The 23,852-nt window shown below is 48.1% G+C and overlaps 1 protein-coding gene across 1 annotated transcript; it reads right to left on the bottom strand.

Moving 5' to 3' along the window:
- Window positions 1–2,652: 2,652 nt before the first annotated feature.
- NIPAL3 (NIPA like domain containing 3) lies at window positions 2,653–17,025 on the bottom strand. The gene is made up of 12 exons (XM_027661195.1): window positions 16,656–17,025; window positions 15,251–15,635; window positions 13,609–13,677; window positions 13,349–13,520; window positions 13,193–13,252; window positions 12,447–12,592; window positions 11,694–11,790; window positions 10,434–10,569; window positions 9,778–9,866; window positions 8,527–8,590; window positions 7,471–7,565; window positions 2,653–6,798 (listed from the first exon to the last, which is right to left on the bottom strand). Exons 2-12 carry the CDS (start codon window positions 15,347–15,349, stop codon window positions 6,599–6,601), a joined length of 1,227 nt encoding a protein of 408 aa, XP_027516996.1. The 5' UTR covers window positions 15,350–15,635; window positions 16,656–17,025; the 3' UTR covers window positions 2,653–6,598.
- Between the last annotated feature and the right edge of the window lie 6,827 nt (window positions 17,026–23,852).

Raw genomic sequence — 23,852 nt, 5'->3', positions numbered from 1 at the left:
AGAGGGGAAAAAAAAAAAACAACCCCACACCAACAAAACAACAACTTCCCCACCCGCGGCTCGGAGCGCTCGGCCCGGCCCGGGCCTCACCTCACCTGCGGGCGGGGCGGCGGGAGCGCGCACCGCGGTGTCCCTGCCGTGGGGCGGCGGGAGCGCGCACCGCGGTGTCCCTGCCGTGGGGCGGCGGGAGCGCGCACCGCGGTGTCCCTGCTGTGGGGCGGCGGGAGCGCGCACCGCCCGAGGCGCGGTGTCCGTGTGGGGCCGGGGCGGCGGGAGCGCGCACGGGCAGGGCGCGGGAGCGGCGCGAGAGGCGGGAACGCGCCTGCGCGCGCCACCCCTCCCACCTCCCTCTCCTTCCCCTTCCCCCCCCGCGCCTCCGGGAGCGGCGGGGAGAGGGTCGGTGACCCGGATGGAGGGAGGGAGAGAGGGAGGGAGAAGGAGAAGAGGAGGGAGAGGGAGTAAGGGAGGGGAGGGAGGGAGAGGGAGGGGAAGGGAGGGAGGGCCGGCCCCGCGCGTGCCCCGGCCCCGCTGAGGGGGTCGTGCCGGGCGGGTCACGTGGGCTCGGCGATGGCTGAGGCCGGGGAGGTGGCGGTGGGGAATTTATTTAAATGTATTTAAAAATTCCGCCCATCGCCCTCGGAGCTGCATCTGGAGAAGAGCCGGCGGCTCCGTCAGGGCCGAGCACGGAGGAAGGAGCCGCTTCAGAGCTGCCCAGAGGAGCTGCGGCCCTGGGAGAGCCCGAGGAGAGGTCGGAGCAGCCCGGGATAGCGGGAGCTGTCCCTGACCCTGGAACCGGATCGTCTCTAAGGTCCCTTCCAGCCCAAAGCATCCCACGATTCTGGGATAGCGGGAGCTGTCCCTGCCCCTGGAACCGGATCATCTCTAAGGTCCCTTCCAGCCCAAACCATCCCACGATTCTGTGATTCCACAGTTCAATCACCTGTTGACGGAGGTTGTCCCGGCAGGGCCGTGGGTGACCCTGGGCAGGGCGGGGGGCTCGGGGGGATGCTCCATGTGCCGGCAGAGATGCTGCTCCTCCAGGGGGGGTTTATGGGCAGCCCTGGCCAGCTGCCAGGTGGGAACAGTGACAGTAAATCTCGGCTTTAATCCCAGCCGTGAGGCGGTTTGAGGCAGCCCAGTCATCTGAGCCGGCTGATGAATCGATGCCTGCGTCCCTTTACCTCTCAAAACACAAAGCAGCGTTCCTTTGTTCGGCCGCGTTTGGCTATCGGATTTCGGCGACACAAACATTTAGTTTCAACGGCTTTGTCCTCGCTTGGAAAGCCAGAAGACATTGTGGGCTTTTGACATGAACGCTATAAATTTCTGTGGTTGAAATGCTTTTTATCCTAAATTTCAGGGAGAAAGCGGCTCTCAGCTGGTCTTCTCCACCAGGCTGGTGATCTATTTGTGCACAGGGCAGGCCTTTCCCTCATAAGGAAACAGCAGAGCAGAACTCACTTTAGAAAGGTAAGATCAGTCTCACCTGCCCAGATAAAGGGATTCTGCAATTTGGATGCTGTGCAAATTCAGGTGGTAGTTGGTTACTCTCAGTTACCTCACCCTTCCCTTGCTGCAGTCAAATACTTTATTGTTCCAATACCACATTCTTCCTCCCTGGCCAGCAATGTATTCTGCTTTAATACCACAAACTCCCAACGTTTATGGCCATTTCAGAGGCATTTTAAATACTTCTGTCTTATTTGAAATGACACCTCCTTAGTAGCACGTGTTTCTGTAATGCTCCTGACATCTGGCTCAATTGCCATCACTTGATAGTAGCACTTAAAACACTTGTCTGTTATACAAGACACTAACCCTTAAATGATTGATGTCAACAAATTATTACCACATTTATCAGAAATTCTGGGGCTTGGGGAAGCTGTTTTTGCCAGCATTGTCCAGGGATTCAATCAAGTGCAGCTCTTTAACACCAAAGCAGCTGAGGCTGCTCTTGGATTGTTTTTGGGTTTTTTTTCCCCTTTGTGGTTTGGGACCCCAAGAGATACATTTAATTAAGAGTATCCTGAGGGTTATCCTCTTATCCCCCTGGACTAAAACCCATCTGTTAAGTGTTAATTAAGTTGGCAAGCAGTCGATTAAACTGCATCCCCACTATTCTAAATTTATTTACGACTGTCTCTAGGTCTCTAAATGGCAGTGAAGCTGCTTCTGTATCAAAGACATGGTGCCCTGGAGCTGAAGGATGACAACTCCTCCAGCAGAGCATTCCCAGCTTGTATCAGAGAGCTTGGCTGTCTCAGAGAACAATTTCAGTAAAAAACTCATGAGTCAAGCCACCAATGATTTTGGGGTTGTGTCTCCCCAACTCCTTTAGATTATCCTTGGATCACATTTTCAAGCTCTTCTCCAAAATAATAAATGCTAATTTATTTATTTTTTTAAGCCCTGTAAAACCAAGTTTTTTAAGTAAATTGCCCAATTCCTACAGCTGACACCAAATACTTGGACACTCATGTAAAGCTGCAGCCCCAAAACACATCAATCTGCATTTCATTTATGAGTGTCCTGTTAAAAAACAGACAGACAGGCCTTTCAATACACATTTTAGTAAAATAAATTCTGCCTTAACTTCTCTCAAGACATTTAGGGCCAATTAAAGCTATTCCCAGAGCATGGAGCAAGCCAGAATTCTATCAGTTTTACAACCACCTTTTATTCAAAGTTTCATTTTACCACAACCTTTTTATTTAAAGTTTCATTTCCAAAGGCCTCACCTAAAAGACAAACAGAATTAAACAGACATGCAACATTGCCTGTGAAAAATGAAGCAGTTATCCTGATAGTGCAATGCTGTAAAGCTTGATTTATTTACACATTTTTATGTGAACGAGACAACACTGAAGGCAGGTCATTTTATACATTCAGCCAGCACAGGAGCTGTGCTGCACAGCATTAAATTACACAGAAAACACACACTGAGAGTGTATTAAGTGCTCTGGTGCATTGAGAAGCCACACAGTGTGGAGGCAAAGAGATGACAGTTCACACTGGATGAAGAAGCCAGAGACAGAGCCAAGGAGCTGTTCCACAGTTCAGTGAAGGAAACAGCTCCTGGTGCTGAAAACTCCTTCACCTTTGGGAATCTGTGGGTGCTGTGCTGTGAGCAGGGCCCTGCCTCCCTGGGGGTCACCTGCAGGGCTGACATTCACATGTTAAAATGTGCTGTGCCTCAGTTTTATTATTTTTCACTCTCCTTTAAACCTCCCTGTGCTGCTCAGCTGTAAATATTTGCTGCAATGACCATTGTCACCTCAGACTAACCAATACTCTGTAAAAAGTTCAGAGCTGAAGGTACAAATACCTTCCCTGTTTCAGCTTCTCTGAGCCAGAAGGGAGGTGAGGAGTTTTAATTCAATCCTGAGCTCTACCCTGCCACTGTCAGAAAGAGCACAGGAGTCCTACAAGTCAGGTTTAAATAAGATCCTTGGCCTCTCAGGGCCCTGCTCGTGCCTTCTCAGCTGTAAGACTGGGCTAGAGAGCAGAAAATAAGATTTTTTGGAAGCCTGGGAGAAAAAGCAAGAAAGGGAGAAGTACATAATACAAAAAAAACCCCAAAACAACATTTTAAAATTCAAGTGTTGAACACTAGCAGCAAACAGGAGTGAGGTGCAATCCATCAGTCCCACAATACAACCCCTCCCTCAGTGCCTGCAGTTGAGGCCCAAGGAGCACCTCAGGCTCTACTGATGTGGCAAGAGAATCAAAAATATTGTGATTTATGTGCTGTAGAAACAGACACCACCTCCCCTGGAGTCCTTTGTCAGGAAGTTTCCAAAGGCTGATAAAGGGAGTTTTTCCCTGTGGCTGCAGGTAAATGGAACTGTCATTATTGAGCAGAATTATTTGAACACACAGAGACTGTGTAAATAAAACATGGTTATGTAAAGCTTTGGAGCAAGACTCTTCTTTCAAAGATTCTAAAGGCAAAAGGGCCAAAACCACACACAATGACACAAAAGCTCAAGTTATGGCTGGAGGAAATTTCACTCAGAGCAGAAGTGCTGACACACCTGAGGGCTCTGTGCAGAGGGGAAGGTCAGGAGTCAGTCAGGGCTGGGGAAATTGGGGAGTTTACAGAAAAAGAAATCCCTGATTCAGGCCAGAGAGCAGCTTGCAGGAGAAGCACAGGCCAGGCAGAGCAGCTGTGTCCCCTGGCAGAGCACTCTGTGCCCACCTCTCAGGATGTCAGGGCCTGTGATGAGGAGAAAATAAACCCCAAAGCAATCATTTATTGCTGCAAAGTCTGTGCTTGGTCACCTGCCCTTTTTAAATACTGAGAAACCACATTCTGTTACACACAGGACCATCCTGAGACAGATGTCAACAGCAAAACATTTAGGCCTTTCTGCTGAATTATTTTATACCACAGCAGCATCTGTAATAATTAAACACAGAGAATATTGCCACGTTAAAGGTGTTTGTAGCTGTCAGTGGTTTAGCACAGCCTGTGTTCAAGCTGTGTTCTGTGGTGGCAGAACTAATAGGTCAAAACAGCCATTGCCTGGTTGATTAAAAGGGAAGAGATAAGGAAAGGCAGCATTCCTGTGCCCTTCCCATTCATTCAGCCTCCCTGCATGACTTCATTTGGCATTGTTAATGAACAAAAGCTGCCCATAAATTCACCATTGATTACCGGGATCCAAAGGCAGTAAATCAGTGTCACTGCAGCTCCAGCAGATGAATGAATGCTCTGGCAGCATCAGCCCAGCAACATCCTGATCTTGCTTAAACACAGAAAAGGATTGAGGGGAAAAGAAAAGCTGTTATTTCTCAAGGTTTCATAAAGTTGCAGTGTAGGGGATGCCACTGATAAGATCTGTATTGTCAGACTGGTGAAGAAACTTCGCCCAGGTGCAGCCCCTGGGCACCTCCTCTGTGCAGGGGGGAAGGTTTTAATTCTTCTAAGCTGCACAAAAATGCCAGAGCAAAAAGTATGTCCAGGTTAATTTAGTCTTCAGAGCTGACAAGGCAAATCTCTGCAAAAGAAGGGTTCTGTTGTCACACACAACAGCAAGAACCTGGAATAACTATGTACAAGTCAGTGGAGTTGCAGGGGATTTTTTGGTAGTGGGAACAGAAACTGGCCACGAGTCAATTTAAGACATAAAAATAAATAAAGGCAGAAAGAAACTGTCCCAAGTCCAGGATCCTCCCAAACCCTTTGGTATTAGAATAACCACTTAAAAATGCACAATTCCTTTCAAATACAGTCTTCCAAGGTCCTGGAGACACCTCACTGTGCTTACAGCCCAAGACACACCAAAGAGACCTAAAATTGAGTTCCACAGAAACAAACAAACAACTTTTAGAGAGGACAAGGATACCAAAGTGCCAGGATAACTTGCCTATACCAGTAAACGCTGTACTTTGTCCTTTTTCACTTGACAAGTCCCCCTTCTCCCCCCTCCTGTCTATTCTCCCTCCCTATCAGCTCCTGGCCATCTGTTGGAAGCTGGAAAGATAAATATCACAAGTACACAAAGCTCAGTTATTGTTACAGTCCTGTGCACACCTCTCTTTTCTCCTTAGGTCATCCATAAGAGTAGACAAGTATTTTCTTCCTTTTTTTAAAAGAAAAAAAAAAAGGGGGGGGGGAGGATCTCAGTTTATAAGACCTAGACTGAGCTTTTGAACTAAGGAATGTCACCACCTGTAAGTATTTGGGACCACTGAAGTTGGACATGCTGCCTCAACAGAACAAAAATAAACGTGATAAATAATCAAGACATCATGAAAAATTATATAAAATTCCCCACCAGATCCAGTCAAATTATCCTCATTTCTCCTTGCCCTTGTACCTCACAGTGTTCCCTCTGCACCAGTTAATCCAACTTGAAGCTCCTGCTGTGGAACAGAAAACTGGCAAATAATCTTTGTTCTAAGCCGAGATATAATCCAGTGGTGCTCTAAAAACAACTCACATCCTCAGTGCTTGTGTTCAACACCAGCCAGAGAACAGTTGTACAGGAAGTGCCCAAAAATTCGTGGTTTGAAGGAATCAAGCAGCTTGTTCACTCTGAGCAGTTGTGCTGCTCTAAAACCACAGTAAGTTCCAGTGTTGGTGCTCAAAAACAATTCCATTTATTGCCGTGTTAAGTCAGTGGTCACACCAAACATGAGAGGATTTACAGCCTTCCTGCAAATCCATCACAGTCTCTATAAATGAAAGATTAAATCCTGCTCTTCTCTCTCTCTCTTTCTCTCTCTCTGTGAGCCACTCCTGAAAACTTCTGGCTGGAGATAAACCCACTCCCAGCAGGACTAAAAATTGCACAGTCACTTCTCTTCCCAAAGCATCTGCTCTCTCATCAGTTCCATGGTGCTGCACTCCCCATTTCACACTTCCAGCCAGCACAATTCCATGCAGAACTGGGATTTACTCCTTGCTAAGATGAGTGCTTTCAACTTCACAGCTATAAAGAGTTGCTTATTTTAATAATCAGCCTGGAAAGTTCAGCTGGAGACGAGCTTTCAGCTCTGTCAGGGTTGGCTTTACAACTTGCTTGTATTTTAGTGGGTAAATAAATAAAAGGTCAGACTTCTGAGGATTCAAATCAGTCCTTTTAAAGGTCACTCACTCCTTTTTGCTGTGCTCCAGCACCCGGTAGGGTGGGGCAGAGACTCCTTTGGAACCATGTTGCTCCTGCACGATGGGCAGCGTGGCTGGAGTGTAAATCTCAGGCATGGTGTCGTTGTTCTCCAGGGCTCCATAGGAAAAGGAAGCTTTGAGGTCAGGCTGCACTGCAATCCCTTTGTCATGCATGTTCTGCATGCCTGGAGAGAGCAGAAATTAAATGCTTAGGGACAAAAATGCATCTTTCCTGTGCTCTGTTAAATCAGTGAATTATCAGGTCTCCCTGTTTTCCAGCTCGTCAGTTCCTCGAGTGTTAAATGAAAGACAGGATGGTTTTGTGCTCAGCACTGGAGCAGCTAATGGGGAAATGAGCTCCAAGGGAATGAGGGATGGCAGTCAGTTATCCATCAAGTGCTGCATCTCTCTCATACAGCTCACCAGAGAGTTTAGCTGTGCTTCCCAAAGGAAATTCCTGCTCCCTCTGCCTCTTGCAATATCTCAGCCTTCCCCAATAATTCATTCCCTTGGAGCTCTTCTTGCTGGACCAATCCCAATCCCAAGCATATACTCAGAAATAGTTAAATCTCCCTGGAGAGCAGCCCACTGGACAAGGCTGTCCTGAGAGGACAGGACAGGACATCCCCTGGTGCCAGGGACCCAGTGGCATCCCAGTGGCACATCATCATCTCCTGTCTGCTCTGTGCAAAACATGCACAAACCCTTCACAAGGCACAAAAAAAAGCCAGAAGGAAAACCACAGAAAACAGCACAAGTCTCTGATCCCTCTGACACTGAACAGAGCCCAGAGCCTGAGCTCTCACTGGGCACCCAACACTCCAAAGAGTGAGGAACCCCTGGATTTTTGCTGTTACCTGGCATGGCATCCATGGATATGTATGGTTCAAAGGGCACAGGCTTCTTCCTGTTTCTTGTGATCAGGAAGACACCCAGGAATGCTATGAGGCACCTGAGGGAGAAGGACAACATTACTGAGATCACTGAAAAGGGAGGGCACACAATATTGCAAGTTGCTTTTCCAGAGTGCCTACTCTGTAGCTCCAGAGAGGATTCAGAGCTGAAGTTCAAGAACTGCAAAGTCAGAATTCCAGGGCACTGTCCCAGCTGAGCCCCCTTCACCAGCACTGAAACCCACCCAGCACTCAGCACAATGTCCCCTTTCCTTTATCAAAACACAGGGAAATTTTTCATGTTAATTAATGAATTAACCTTGACTAACTGAAGGGGAAAGGCAGCATATCAACATTTGGTTTCCTTTGATGAAATTCCAGGATTTAGCAGCCTGACCTTTGAAAGGTAAACACAGTAACAACCACTGATCTGGATTTTTCCAGCGGGTCCACAGAGGAAGGTGCAGTTCAAAACAATAATCTCCCAATTGTGTTTTTTTTTTTCTTTCCTTATCTAAAAGCCATTTCAGAATGTCCCCTGATTATGGAGAGCTAATTACATCAAGACACAGGAAATGTTCTACTGATCTACGTGCCCCAAGAAGCAGACTCCAGAAGTCAGTCACAGTTCAGTGAAGGTGCAAAACCTCAAACAGATTCCCCAGAAATGGTTTCTTTTAGTTATTCTACAATTCCTCCAGATTCATGAGCAGCTAGCTCGAAAAGCAGCCCATATGACCCAACATCTGAGCTGATCTCCAGGACAGCCAGGAAAAGATTTAGTGATTAATGTTGTAATTGTGCATTACTGAGTTTTATACAACCTTTCTAGAGCTTCCAGCATCACCCAGACACGACACTGAGCTCTGCCAGAGAAAGTGTTTGCAGTCTGTCCTCCTCCAAGGCAGTCTGTACCTCCAGCAGGGACATATTTTTAAAATAGAGATGTATTTTTAAAGTTTGAGTCACATGAAGCAATATACTGTCCAGTTTTCTCTCAAGGAAACTCGAAGCACTTACCCCAGTGCAAACATACATATGTGGAGAACATCTTCACCCGTGAAGTCCAAGTAAAAAGTCGCCCCTTCAAAAGGAAATAATTAATTACATCTTTCCCCCCCCAATTACACCTCCAGCACTAATCCCTCCACATCAGGCAAGCTCCCTATTTTTATAGTCAGCACCTTTGTTTTGTTAATGATCTCGAAATAGAAAAAGGTGGCCTGATTTCTGTCTTAACACAAAATTATTGACAAATCTTTTAAAGAGTTTTGCTCCCAAAACAGCTCTACTGCTGTAACTGGATCTAACTGCAACAGGATACAAACTCTCGACCCTAAACAATAAGATACAGCTCAAACCTCTCAAGATAAATATCCTTGGTGTCCTGGGTGTCAGCAGGACACATGTTCTGGGTCCTACTCTTTGCATTTTTAACTGAAGTAAATGAGCTGATGGATCTGAGAACCTGGGACATGACAGGAAATAAATAGGACAGAGTCTCTCATGACACTGAAAAGAAGCATTAAAAAGCACTGTGCAATTTATGGGGGAAGTTATTGCCTTCTATTCCAAGCAGAGGAATAAATTACTCTGTGCACAGAGTATCCAGTACTGCCAGATAAATGCACTCTCTTGAGTGCTGGAGTTTGGTTTTTTGTGTGTTTGTTTCCCCCAGCTTTGCTCATATGTTTAAGTGAGGAGAACAAAACCTTACAAAGGCTGTTCCTCAGGTCTGAGCCCCAGGGGTTGGAAATGCTCATCTTTGTTCCTGCAGACAAAGCTTTGCTACCCTGGGCAAGGGCTGAAACTGGAGAAATGCACAAAGGAAAAAAGCCTCTTTTGAGCAGCTGCACTCTGGATACAATAACAAGACTACTGAGGAGAGATCCCAACACCTTTGAGCAGAGGAAGCAAACAGGTTTGTACACTGTGTGGCACATTTGAACAAAATCTAGATAAAATTCAACCAGGAGAAAATTGAGCTGTGTACTGAACTGCACATCTAAGATCACACATCACCCTGCGTGCAATGAGTAGTAATAGTCTCAAATCTAAAGATCCCCTGCAGTCTTAATAAAGTGACAGCACTTAACAGAAAATTTTAACACAGTCTAAAGGGATAACCCATGGTTTTTGAAGGAAAAACCAAACAAAGATGACAAGAAAATACAAATCGTCATCTTGCTGAGTGTTCACCTTCCTCAGCTGGGAGTGAGGATTATTTTCCAAAATCTTTGGCCCTTCTTTTGGGAAGGTTTGTGCCCTTACCTGCTGAGATTGCTGCTGCTGTGGACAGGATGTAGCCAACACTGGCAATCTGAGCTGAGTCATAGAGCTGTGAGGCTTGAGCTAAAAACCTGCAACACAGTCACAGACAACACAGCTTCATTTGCAGGGATATTCTTTTTGGAAACACCTTGCAGAAGTGATGCATAGATTTAGAAAATTAATCATTTTTCTCACTAAAGCAGCAGCAGCAGCATCCCCTGGAATGAGTGACCTCAGGGCCACTCACATTTTGAGAAGCTTTTTATCCCTGCTGCCACTGGGTTTTCAAATTATTGCAAGTGCAAAGGGGAAGAAAAAAAAAAGCTAAAACCAGACACGTTGTCAACAACACTGATTCTACAGTTTGATTTTAGCCAGTGCACAGATAACTGGATCTGATTTACCAGCATTTCACTCCTAAAATTGTTTTGCAAATGCTTGAATGATGTATATCCACATTTGGGATTAAAACTACTTGGCAGTGTCACTGCACAGAAAAAGCAAAGCCCACCATTATCCCAGGCTCCTGTGAGGTGGATTTGAGGACAGGTCACAGAAGGGAAGAATGGATAGTTTTAATCAGAGCTTTTTGGAAGGGTAACAAGCAGCCCAAACCACCAGAACAAGGACAGACACACAAAGAGTGAAGGGCTTACGTGGCCTGGTAGATGGCTGTGGCAATCATACACACCAACATGATGTAGAATATGGGGGAGTCCAGCTGCAGGGTCCCTTGGATGGAGACAACAATCATCCCTGCCACAGCCTTCACAGTCACCACCGTCATGGAACCTGGGGAAGGTCATGGAAGTTCACCACACTCAGCTGGAGCACTGGCAGGAAGCTCCAAACAACCTACAAAAACCTGACCCCCCCTTTTCCAGGCCAAACAAGGGCTGCAAACTGCCCCTTTTAGCACCAGCTCTGCCAGTTTTATTCCCAACAACTTCAACAAGTCCCTGAACCTTTCTGTATCACCATTCCCATGTCTACAGAGCATTTACTGTTTCTTCTCCAAGTGCTGTCACATGATGGAAGGATACAAATCTTCATCTGGCTTGGTTCATAAAAGCTGAGGAAGTTTTCAAAGCAAGATTCAGAAAGAACCTTCCTCTCCCTCTTTTAGAAGCCATTCAGAATTAGTGTAGCTGCTTTGTCTGTAACTCCCAGAGCCTTTGAGGTATCAGTGACTGAAATCCAGCCCCAAACAGTTCAAAAAAAAAAAAAAAAAGAAAACCAACAAAGAAAAAAGAGTAAAAGAAAAGACACTGAAGCTGCATAAATAGCAAACATTGAGGACTGAGACACAGATTTAAGTGTGTCAGACTGAGTCACTGCCTGCCTTTATTCACCCTTTTTAAAGTTTAATTGAGTACAGTTTCTTTAAAAACAAACCCAGATTAATGTGGAGAAAGGTACCAGTGAAATGCTGCCTTTTCCAAAGTCACTGCAGGATCCCAGTGCAGACTTTGGGGATATATTTGACTTCAAGCCCAGAGACTCTCCCAGTTTCAACAGGGACACATTGGCAGGGGAGAGTATTTCTCATTTCCTTACCCTCACAGCAAATCTTCCCAGAGCCAAGAAGACTTTTGTAGGTCAAATCCTCTCTTTCCTCCACTGGACCAGCCTCACTTATCCACTGAATACTGTGCTTTGTGCGCACAGATTAAAATGAAAATTAAATAAATAACTTGCACTTTCTGTGCTTGGCAGATTATTCCTCCTTATGGGAAATAAGCCTTAATTGTTCAAAGGTCATTTGCAAAGATGTCCAGCATTTGTAGTAACAGTTCTGGAGCAGATTGGTGCATTTTATAGCATTAATTAGGTCAATATAATCCCCTAAATGCCAGAGATGCCTCAATTTGCTGCAGTTTACTGTTTAAAGATCTTACAACTCCACATCAACTTACCCAGTAAAGCCACCAGCAGAAGAATAACTACAATGTAGTTTGCATTTTTCTCCTTGTAAAAATACAGCAGCAGGCAGAAAACAATGATCTCCACAAGCTACAAAAGACAGAAATGAGAATATTAAAAATGCAGATTAGATGGGGTTGGCAGTAAATGGGATTCTGAGCCAGACAAACATTGGAATTACACAATAGGGCAAATCAAAGGAAAATGGGGATCCCCCACAATTATAGATTAAATTTAGCATGATCTTAGAATCAGTTAAATGAGATATTCAGTGGCTTCTTGCAGAACAGGAAACATGGGACACTTTAGACATTATATTTATGGTAAAGCAGCAGATCAAATAATCCTGACTGAATATTCCCATCAGAGATCTCAGTCTGCTGTCTGTGATGAGGTTCTGTAAGTGATCCCTGAAGCACAAGTCTCAGTTAATGGCCAGGCTCCTCTCAAATATAAAATGACAGATTTCATAAGATTTTCAGTGAGAAAGTAATGGCTCCAGTGGGAAAGTCAGTGTAGAAAAAGCCCAGCTGCAAGCACAGTAACTTCCAAATTAAATATCTTTTAAGTCCTAACAGAATAATTCAGAGAAGGAGTGGGAGAGTTCTAAGTGGTACTTGTGCCTGAGTTTCATCAGTAAGTACAAGGAACATTGGCAGCAACCATAAGGAAAACTAATCCTTGAAAGGAAACTCCCAAATCAGGCATGTTGAGAAAACCACCCCCCATTTCCTGGGCCACCTTACCATGTAGAGCAGGAATGGCCAGCTCACTAAATGCCTGGTGATGTTTTCTGCTGTCATCTTCTCGTGGCTGTTGGGTCCAAATGTCACCAGCAGGTAAGTGCCCACAACTGCCAAACCACAGCCTACAAAGGACAGGACGTAACGTCCTTGCAGCCAGGACAGGAGAGAGAGGGCAGAGTTAAGGAGTTTGGTGTGGATGCATGGAATTAACACCACCCTGAACATTCCTGGGGGTGACTCAGTGCCCCACTTCCAAAATATCAGAGCCACCAAGCCCTGGGCAGTGGGGGTGTGGGAGCTGGGACAAGCAGCTGATCCCAGAGAGGATCTGCTAAACAAACAGAGCTACAAATCTGTATGTGGGGCTTATCCTGCCCTGCACAGCCCTTTTCCTAGGAAATGCAGGGATGAATGCCCCAGTTCTGCAAACACTGATTTCCCTGTGCCTCAGATTTAGGGCTGCAGCTTCATCCTGGACAGCCAGGATCCTCAAATCCTGCAATTCCTTGGATTTCTAAGATCTGTGAGATTCAGGTGATTTGGCACAAGTCTGAGAAAAAATATCCATCTTTAACCAACAGTGGATGAGATGACACCTTTATTCCAACAGACACCATGGAGACCTTGCCATCCCTCTAATAATAATAATATAAAATAATGACTGTATAACTCTTGAGAGGCCATGCTATGAGTGTTGAATGGCTTGTAAACAGAGAGGAAAACCGAAAAGGAATTGTAGAACTTACTCAAAAATTCCTTGGGCTTCCATTTTTCTTTAATAAATATAATCCCTATGATTGCACTAGCTATAAAAAAAAAAAAAAAAAAAAAGGAAAGAGAAACAGTGAGTTGTGGGATCAACTAGGAATGTGACAGTGGAACACACTCAGATTCCTCCTTACCTATGACAGACACTGCACTGAGTGGCACAATCAGGGAGAGAGGAGCAAAGGCATAGGAGGAAAACACTCCCAGTTCTCCCAGCACCAGCAGGAGGAACCCACACCACCAGGTCTTGGTTTTGAAGTAGGCCCTGGGGTCTTTGGAGCCTGCCAGCCTGATGTGGCTGTACTTCTGGAAAAGAGAATGGAACAGAAGCCAAGCAGGTTGGTCGTGGTGGATGTTTTTGGTGCAGGATGAATATTTGCTTCAGGACACTCACCTGCAGGTTGAGTGCAATGCTGCTGACAAGGTGCCCAAAAATAGCCAGTAATGCCCCAATCAAGTTCTCCTGTAAAAACAAAGGGAACACACAGGCATTCAGTTCAGCCAAGGGATTGGGAGGTTTTTTTGCACACTCTGGAAGAAAGACTTTTAAAAGTGCTCCTGAATCATAGCATAGTTTGGGTTGGAAAGGACCTCTGAAGGTCATCTAGTCCAATAAAATCTGTTTATCTTCCTCCCTTTCTGCTGATCTGGGGCAATCCAGACCTGAGTCCCAAAGCTGTGAACTCAGGTGAAAACCCCTAACAGCCACTTTCTCCAAGAGACTTCAATTAGTTTGCAGTTTCTCAAAGGGGAGGAAGATAAAGCCAAACACAATCACCCTATCACTCATTCCCTTTGAGAAAACTCCTTTCATGAGGATGTTTATTGCCCTGGAATTCCACAGTGGAATTCCTGATCCCTGGATCAGGAACCTCTGCTTTCAAACTGTTTTGCTCTTCTCCACTTGTAACAGTTGCTGGTTCACTCAGTAATTCAGCCCATCTGATGAGGCAGCTCAATTGTCACAGATTTGATGCTGTTTATATGAACCAGTTATTCCAAAAGTCACAGGTAACAGCTCCCAGCAGACTCCCAGCTCCTTCTGCACTGGCATTCCCAGCTCAGCAATAATTCCCACGATCTATAAAGGTGGAATTTGAAATAAAACAAGATGTAAAGCAGGTTGAGTCACAAAGGAAACGTGGAGTAGGAGTGAGGAGCCTGAGGCTAAGCCAGGCCTTTTAGCATTTGTGTGCTCCCAACAACTGTCTAAATCTCATCAGATGTCTTTAGCACTGTTCACTCAGTGCTGGTCTCCAAAATACAATCCAGTCCCTCCCTTGGATTGATTTGGGATAACCCAGCTCACATTCACATCCCTCCCTGCACAGTGAATGTATGAACCTTGATTTTCTCACACACTGTAAAACAAGAACTTTCAGATCTCAAGTGGAACAAAAATCTCCTCATCGGGATGTACAAAAAATAAGACTCACCCAAAACCACCTGGGAGATCTCCCCACACACACAGTGAAGGTGGCACAAGGATGTCACTGTGTGATCAGAGTTTTCTGGGCTGTGAGAGCCACAGGTCAACAGCAGTTGGGTCAACAAGGACCCAGGACTGTGGGCTCTGAGTACTTTGTCCAGCAAAAAAACCCCCAACCCTTCTTACTGAGGTTTTCTGAGCACCTTCAGAAGCAGAGATTCAGAGGAAACTAAGCTGGGAACAGCCCTGTTCCCAGCTGGAGAACACATCCCATCCCAAGTGCAGGCTCTGCATGGCTGTGGGCTGACCCACCTAAAATTCAAGGCCCTGAATACACGGCAAACCAGAACAACCTGGCAGAATTTACTGCACTTAAACACCTTCAGACACCCACATCTTTTAACTGCCAGCCCTTCCTTCGCTTTGGCTGCTCTACAGACACAGACTTTCTCTTTCTTTCTCTCACTATACACAGCATGTAACACCCAGAAGTGGCTGGATACAAAGACAGAGCACTTTCTGCAAAAAATAACCCAAACAGAGCAGCATTATCAGCTCAATCCAACAGTCAGGGCCTTCTAGGGATGGACTGGGGTGGGAATCTGACCTTGTAGGAGAAGGAGTCTGTGTGTGGCTGCACAGAAACTGCTGCTGTGGCCAAGGGGAGCTGCTGGAGTTGCAGATTTGGGCTGTTGCCTCCTTCCATTTTGGTTCTTTGGAGTGTTTGCTTTTCAGCCTCTCTGATGCTGGAACTTCTCTTTAAAGACGAGACGTGGACCTTGCTGGAACCAGCTTTTGGTACCTCTCCTTCCCATCCATCCTTGTTTCCTTGGCCAAGCAACAATTAGTTCAGTGAAGCACAAACTCTCTGCAGCCTGTCAGTGCTTTCCTTCCCCCCCAGCCCACACTGGGATAGAACAGGCAGAAGGGCAGATGAGCCACTATTTCCACCAGTCAGTGGGGCAGCAGGGTTATATTCCTCCAAGGTGACACTAAGGGAAAAAAAAAAAGAATAATAATTAAAAAAAGAATTAGATCAAATTAAATCAGTGGTCCAAAATCCTGCAGTGAAATCCTGCTGAAGGTTAGGCCACAATAAAAAAAAACCACCCCTGGAAACAAACTCACAGCAGAGAAAGCAGATTTTAAATGTCTCCTTACAAACCTGGACAGAAACTCCTACAGACTTGGCTTTGCAAGAGCTCTGAGCTGGCTGGGCCCCAGGGGTGACACACTCAGCTGGCATTTAACAGCACCACAAAGTCTCTGAAGTCCTGCAAGAGCTGCTTTTCATTCTCTTCCTGCCTGTACCCCTGGGGTTTGTTGAGGACCAGCAGTACATGAGTCACCCCATCCCCACGTGCTGGGGATGACAGAGCTGCTCCCAGAGGTCATCCCAGTGCATTCCCTGTGAGCAGTGGGGAGCCGGAATTCCTCGGAGCCGGAATTCCCCGGAGTCAAACTCATTGTAAATGTCTGGCAAGCGCCACAGAGACTGTCTGAGCTCCCTGCACACCGTGATGGCTCCTTCTCCCTCAGGGAGTACCGGCATCACCCCTGCCTGGTATGGAAGGAGATGCAGGTTTACAGACAGAGAGGGGGTGATCCCCACCCGTGACACGTCCTCAGGCCATCAGACCCCCGGGAATGGTGCAGACTGAGCATCCCAGCCCGCGACCCTGGAAAGTGAGGCAGCAGGATCGCCTCGTGCTGGGCACCGCAACCCCCCTGAGCCCACCCTGGTGCCTTTAACCCACCCCGAGCCTCCAGCGCGGGGGGAACAGGGGCAGCACCTCAGCCTGGCCAGGAAACAGCAAAGACCCCCGCTGTGAGGGGAGGTGGGGGGCAAATCCCCCTCCCGGTGTGAGCGAACCCCCAGCGCAGAGCCCGGGCCGGGCAGGGGGTGTCCCCACACACCCCCGGGCCGGGCCGCCCTGCCCAGCCCAGCCCCGGGTTGTTCCCCACCGAACCCTCCCTAGTTCCGGGCACTCCGGGACGGACCCACCACTCACCTGTCCCTCACCTGTCGCTCAGGTGCGGCCCGTCCTTCCCCCGCCGGCCACGGCCACAAGTCCGGGTCCCGGTCAGCGCCTCGGGCGTTCCCCCCCGGCTCCTCCGATTGGCCGCCAGCGCTGTCAATCAACGGCCGGGCCGCAGCTGTGCGCGGGGATTGGCTGCAGTGCGGGGGCGGGACCCGGCCCAGCCAATGGGCGCAGAGCTCTGAGAGGCCAGGCGGAAGGAGCCGTGTTCCGCCGTTCGGTTGGGGCGGGGAGGCCCCGCGGGCCCCTCCCGGGGCTCCAGGGGAGCTCTCCGGTCCAGGGCCGCACGGACAGGCGGGGGCCCCCACCCTGCCCCGGTGGGGCCCGTCCCTCCCGCGCGCCTTGGGCACAGTGACCGCGGTGGGTCCGGTGGCGCAGCCACAGCCGCCTTAAGGCGCATGCGCAAAGCTCCTCCGGGAGCCACCTTAAATCAGTCGCGGCGTCTCTGAGAGCTCGCCTATGATTGGGCGCCTACTTCCGTTGCCAAAGTAACGGGCGCGGTGATTGGAGGAGAGGGGTGCGGAGGTTGTCACGGCAACGGGGTGTCCGCGTTCCCTCCGCGCCGGCCCCGCCGGGGGACGGGGATGGCCGGGGATGCACCAGCAGGTATCGGGAGGTACCGGCAGGTAGCGACCCTACACCTCACCGGGGCGGGGCAACGGGGTGTGCGCGGTGCTCCCCGCGCTGCCTCAGTCGCTCAGGTACCGCCGCTCCCAGCGGTGCCTTTCCCGGCATTCACTGCGGCGCCTCACCTGGGCGGGGCGCGGCCCCGACCGGACTTCCGGTATCGCCATCCAGGCTGCACCTGGGTTTCCGCTTGGGGCTTCTCCTGAGGCTTCACCTGAGGCTTCACCTGGCCCCTCTGGCCCCTGAGCCATCGCCCCGTGTGCTGGCAGCTCTCAGGCTGCCCTGTCCCATCTCTGTCAAACCGGCCCTTCAGCCCCTGCCCTGCAGACCCTGAGCGCCTGGGGCTGGTTTTAGAACCAAAAATCCCGGTGCCACACTGAGCAGGGACACTGGAATGGGATCTGAACTGGATTCCTGCCTTCCCACGGGTGCTCAGGGATGTCCCGGAGGACCGAGGCACGTGAAGCACAAACACAACTCTTGGTGACATGTCCCCAAAATAAACAGCACTTACAGCACAGCTGAGGAGTAAAAGCCCCAACCACATGAAGGTTTTTCACTCAAAGCACAGCAGAGGGTCCATTAATGGAAAAAATGAAATAATACCTGATACTATGTATATCCATAGCAGGTTAGAGCTGTTTGAGGTCCTAAATTTCTCTCCTTGGGGTCAAATCAGCACAAGGGACTAAGAAATGCCATCAAACCACAATGTGCCCTGTGGCACTGCCCAGCTCCTCATCCCACCACCTCCCCTGTCCCAGCAGTGACTCAAACCTCTGCCCTGCAGTTGCAGGGCTCAGCTGAAGGCCTGTGCTGTCCTTGGACACAATCCCATCTACATTTCCATGGATTGGAAGGGGTCTTAAAGATCATCCACCTTCCACCATCCCAGGTTGTTCCAACCTGGCCTTTGGACAGTTCCAGGGATGGGGCAACTTCTCTGGGCAGAATCTGGGGTGTTCAGCATCTCCCCTCAGCTTTCCAGTTTGGGGAGGGTCATCCCCGTGGTTGTTCAAGTCCCTGACTCACTAAATGAGGACAATCTGCAAAAGTGATTTAGAGCACTGAGTCACAGCCCATTCAGCAGCAGCAGAGCTTCCAAGGGCTCTTTATCCTCCCACTCCCCTCCCAATTTGCTTCTTAAATAAAACAGGGAAATGAAATGCAGAAGTGACTGCTGATTTCCTGGCTGGAATACTGTGCTAATGTTAGATTTGCCTTTCTCTTGCACCTCCCATTTAAAATGAAAGCTGGGCTTGGATTTGCATTTTCCTGTATCTCCATATTCAGAATCTCGTCATCATTGGCTGTTCCTTTGGGGTTTCAAGATTTCCTCCAGTCTTGATAAACACCACAGGAAAGTGATCTCAAACTAGGGGAAAAAAAGGGATTTTAGTCTCAGTCAAAGAGATTTCAGTATAACCAAGTGAGTAACAAAAATGTTTGAAGTTTAAGCCTTTGTTTGGAGGTTTCTTGGCAATGACAGTGATCCTGGTTTGTAACAAGAACAGCAACTAAGTTAAGGTCGTTAAGTTAACTTTGTGATCACGGCTGATAACAGGATGAGAAAAATGGTAATTCAATAATTTTTGTTCATTTGTGCCATCTCCCCATCTCCCACCCACACCCACACACACAGTCACACAATCACACGCACACGTTGCGTTTTTTCAGGAGCACATTCAAAGAAATCGGTGGAGTTAATGTTTGTGAACTGACAGCACAAGGTAACCCCTCCTATCTTTTGCTCTCCTTCACGCTGATCCCCGATTTTCAGGAATTCCCTGGGCACAGCTCTGTCTGACCAGCAGAGGGAAGCAGAAAGACACTTTCAAACCCCCGCGATTCCCCAGCCTGCCCTCGCCCGGGTTCCTTTTCAAGTCCAGCCAAGACTCACAGGTGCCAAGGGCCTCCTGGGCTTTCTGGATCCACCTTTCAAGCTACTTCCTCAGCTGGTGGAAGGAGGATGCCCTTCCACGGCCTCCTGCTGTCTGGTGACTACGTGGTAACCCCAGAACTCCAAAAATCACGTACATTAAGAATTTCTGAAACTTTACACCGGGTATGTAAAGCAGGTGAATCAAGGAAGTGTGTTTGACATCTTCCTTCTTTCTTCTTCTGCCTTTGGCATCTTCTCTTTCTTCTCCTTCCTTTGATCTCTTCCCCCTTGCTTGTCTCTCCCATCTCAGTGATATCAGGAGTGTTTTATCTCTGGATGGAACAGCAGCAATCAAGGATGGAAAGGACAAAAGATGAGGGAAAATGATCAAGGTGGAGAAGTTGCTTCAGTCCCTTCTGCAGGCGCCGTCAGTCTGCCTGGTCAGCTTCCAGCAGTTCCAGGTGACCTGGTGCTGAGCTGTGACTAAAAGAGAAGAGGCAGAGTCTGGAGGCAGCTTCTCAAAGCACTCCCTTCCCTTTGAGAATTTCCTGCTCGAAGGGCAGAGCAGGCAGGGAGCCAAACCACGAGCTACACAAGGGCTTGGCTGGTTCCTTCGTGGGCTTTGTCCCTGGAGAAAGGTTCCTGCAGCAGCTTGGGGAAGGGAAGAGTTGGATCCATTAACACCAGACCTTTTGGGGGCTGCTGACTTAGTTCCCTCCACCAAAAGCTGTGTCCTCTCCAGCACGAGCCATTCCAGAGCACATTCCTTTAGTCAGGGATAGGTGCCAGGACATGGAGTTCACCCACTGGTAATTTAGGCAACGTAAGGAGCTTATTTGCTTCTCCCTCCCTGACCTAGAACACCCAACAGGTGAGTTGACCCACTTTTGTAGCTCTGCCAGTTTAGCCTTGTTTTCTCCCATCCCTACAGGTCCCAGGGGACACGGGGGGAAGCTGTTTTTGGGGGATTTACCTCTCAGCACAGTGGCCCTTGTGTTACCAAAACACAGTTCCAGGCGTTCTGAGGCACTTTGAGGTGCAGCCACTTTAGCAAGAGGTAAAAAACCTCCAAGGGTGTGTAGATGCCTAATCTCCAATTACTTCCAGCAGCACTGAGGCGATGATGGACATGCCAAACCCAGAGCTGGATGTACTGGATGGGAGAAGGGCTCTGTGGCTGCTTCCCTGACACGTGCTGTCCTGGAAGGTGCTAATCAAGAACGTGCTGCCAGAGCAGTAACTCCCCTTGCAGGGCAGGGCTGGGCATGGAGCTGCATCCCAGCCTCAGCAGGCTGGTCAGCAGGAGCAGCCAAGCCTGGCAACACCAGGGAACAGAGCTTGCAGATGCAGTTTTTTATCAGCTGCTGTGGAAACCTGCTGCGATCTTAATAGCCAGTTCCAGCACACTGGGCTGCTCTTGCTTCCCTCAGCACAAGCCTCCTGTCCAGGGTGGAGAACCTCAGGCACGTGGCAGGGCTCCCACACGGCAGGGATGGGAGCCACAACCAGGGGCAGGGGCTGTTCTTCTTCTGGGGGTTAATAAAGAATAGCTGGCTCAGGATCCCTGCTCCTCACACCACAGCCAGAAACCTCCCCCTGTCACTTTGGCTCCCCGGGAGTGTCCCGTGTGCTTAAAGGGAAGCACAGCCCTGCAGAAATTTCCCAGTTCTATCACACACCTCAAACTTTGGTCTGTCCTGAGGAATTTTTCCTACAAAGAAAAATTAAAGTGGAAAGGATTGTTCGTGTCCACCTGCTTGGTAAGTGGCATTTTTACCAGAAGGGCTGAATCCACAGGAATTCTGCATGCACATGAGAACTGGAGGTTGGTTCCTCGGGATCTGATTCCTTGCAAAGCTCTTCCAGCTTTCATGGAGGTGGCACATATTTGGGGTTTATTATTTTTAGCACTGTTCCACTTGTCCGTGCATGCAGCAGGAACAGCTCAGGAAAACAGCCTGGGAAGTGATTTGCCTGTGATGTCACCATAAATCAGCACCTTCTCCAGCAGGAGCACTGCCTGCCCACCCCCAGCTCCTCTTCCCTTCAGAATTTTGCAAGACCAAGCAGAGCAGGAGCCTCCATTCCTCTCCTTGCCATTCCTGGTTGTTTCCTAAGGGGATCAAGTAATTCCAGAGCTGCTGCTGCTGTGGATACCAGCACAGGTCCTGCCTGGATGGTGTTTTTAATCAACCCCTTGCTCATCCTATGCAGGCTTCCATTTTCCGCCTTTGAACCCTGCACCATCCTGGTTGATCCTGCAGAACCTTCCACACAGTTAAATCCCCTCATCCATGAGTACAGTAATGCCCAAACTACTTTATTTTCTCCTCTCAACTGCACTTTTCCTTGTTCTCCAGTCCCAGGCATCCTGTTCTCCCTCCCTCACTGTCACACACGTGCTGTTTTGGGGAGGGGGCATCAGATCCTTGCCAGAATCCAGCTCTCAAGCCTTCAGAACAGGAGCTAAGTCCCTACCAGAATATTTTCCCTTGGCAACTGGCAGACAAGACAATTAATGAAGTCCACAGGATGCTCTTAAAGATCAGAACTCCAGTTCTCCCCATCATCCTCACTGGAATAATTTCACATTTACATTAGTGCAAAGCTGCTGCTTTCACCTTGCATGATCCCAGACCTTGCAACCCAGCTTTTTTTTTCCTGGGATTGGCAGAAGTAGGACAGGCTACCAAGGGCATTCAGCACTTCATGGGACCAGGTCTGAAAAGCTGGAGGTATCCCACACAGCAGAGACAGGCTGGGATTTATTTGGCTCTATAAATAGAATCCTGCCCAGTCCTCTTTTTGAAAAGCCCAGGAAGAGAAGAGAGGCAGGAAAGGTGTGGTACTGCAAATAATGCCTTCTGCCCACATGCTGAATTAATTAGGCCCAACTCAGATGTTACAGTGAGATTTTAGATCTGCCTTGGCTCCCAGTCTGTACAAACTGCCATGTAAACAGAGAAATTTGATCCTCCTCGTGCCCAGAAATATCCAGATTTCCATGCAACATGAAGACTTGCATTAAAGGATTATAATTTTGAAATTATGAAGACACAGTTAAAACCAAAGCCTAAAATTCATGTGACTTGGAGAACAATAGAGGAAATACAATAATACCATCAGTGGTGGTGCTGGTACATCTTTAGCTGGAATGTTGTGTTTAGTTCTGGCCACACTAACCCTAAAAGGCAATGGTACATATAGACTTAATTTATAAATAAGAGATATTGGAGTCCCTGTAAAGACTGAAAACACTGAAGATGTTTAATTTAGAGAGAAGGCAAATAAGGTGTATGTGAGATAATTGAGAAAAGTGGAATAATGAGCTTCTCTCACACCATATAAACCAGAGGAATATCAGGATAAACTTAAACCCCAGTACATTTAAACTTGAAAGAAGGAAGTAATTGTACAAACAACGTTCGTTCTCCATGTGTAAACTGGGATGATCATTTACCATGAAAGCTGTTGGGAGCAACAGGTAGAGAAATAAAACAGTAATTAATAGTATTTTGCTTGTGGAACTCACAGTAAGCAGTTTAAAAATTGTTTATATACATATGAACACGTATGAACTAGGTGAACCATTGTTGTGCTCCAGCATTGCTGTTCTCAGAGTAATTCCTATAAAAATTGGTTTGTCTCAGCCTATGAAGGATGAAAAGCAGGGACATACTGCAGCCATCCCATTACCATTGATGGTCCAGATGGGATCTTTCCCCTGCCCTGACAACATCCCCCCTGCCTGGGTGGGTTAGAGGGGGAGCTCAAGGCAGGTCAGAGTCTCATCTTTATCAGGTCCTGCCTTTGAGGTTCACCCCCAGAGCTGGGGATCAGCTCTGTGCCCACGTGCTGGCCCTGCCCATGGAGCTGTGCCAGCTCCTGTCAGTGAGGACCTGCCTTGGGGTTCAGTTCCTCAAGTCCTGCTGATTCACCCTTGTGCAAGGCACTGAACTGTCCTGTGCCTGCTGCTCCCCACCCCTGCCAGGCTCCACAGGGGTGCTGTCAGCTCTAACCCACAGCAATTCAGTGTTCTCAGACACAGGAGCTGTTAATGAGGCACAGTGTTATTAATTACCCACCATCAGATGGTTTATAGTGACACACACGCTGCTCGTGGACTTACCTGTCCCTTCCACGGTGTCTTGCTGGATCTGTCACTGCTTTTAGGATGTTTTGTTATTTTACAAGGAGTTTTTCTCCCTTTGTGCACAGCAGCTGCTTCCCAGTGATTTGTCCCCTTTCAAACTCAGTGGAGGCACATCCCTGTGCTGAGGCAGAGCCTGTTCACTCTCTGGTATCTGATGACTCTGCAGAGCTGTTTAAGGCAGAGTGAAGACACAGCTTAATAAGCTTAATAAGCTGCCACTCATCAGCTGAGACATCTTAACTGGCTGCATGCATGCTCTTGAAGCAATTCATGCTTTTACAGTCATTTGATACAGCTGAAACATCAGCAGAGGTGTCTTACCTCACAGTTTGGGTGTGCAGAGAACACACGTCGAGGTACCAGGCTCAGCTGACAGGGGATAATCCTGTTTGCTCACACAGCCCTTACACTGAGACTGTGAACTTTCTTACAATGACTCACTCTGGCTGAGCACCTGCCCCAGCATGTTCTGAGTTGATTAAACTGGTTTGCAGGCCATAATTATTTT

Source organism: Corapipo altera, unplaced genomic scaffold (genome assembly GCF_003945725.1).
Source record: "Corapipo altera isolate COAL_440 unplaced genomic scaffold, ASM394572v1 201, whole genome shotgun sequence".
NCBI classification, from domain to species: domain Eukaryota; kingdom Metazoa; phylum Chordata; class Aves; order Passeriformes; family Pipridae; genus Corapipo; species Corapipo altera.
This window is presented reverse-complemented; position numbering and strand designations above follow the sequence as displayed.

Bases quoted from the DNA above. Each gene is read 5' to 3' on its own strand.
- NIPAL3 (XM_027661195.1), bottom strand. From the start codon at position 15,349: ATGGAAGGAGGCAACAGCCCAAATCTGCAACTCCAGCAGCTCCCCTTG. The intron at 11,791-12,446 runs GTAAGGTGGCCC...TGTCTTTTGTAG, and splicing joins GGCCATTCCTGCTCTACATG to CTTGTGGAGATCATTGTTTT. The intron at 8,591-9,777 runs GTAAGGGCACAA...TTCCTTTTGAAG, and splicing joins AGCAGCAGCAATCTCAGCAG to GGGCGACTTTTTACTTGGAC.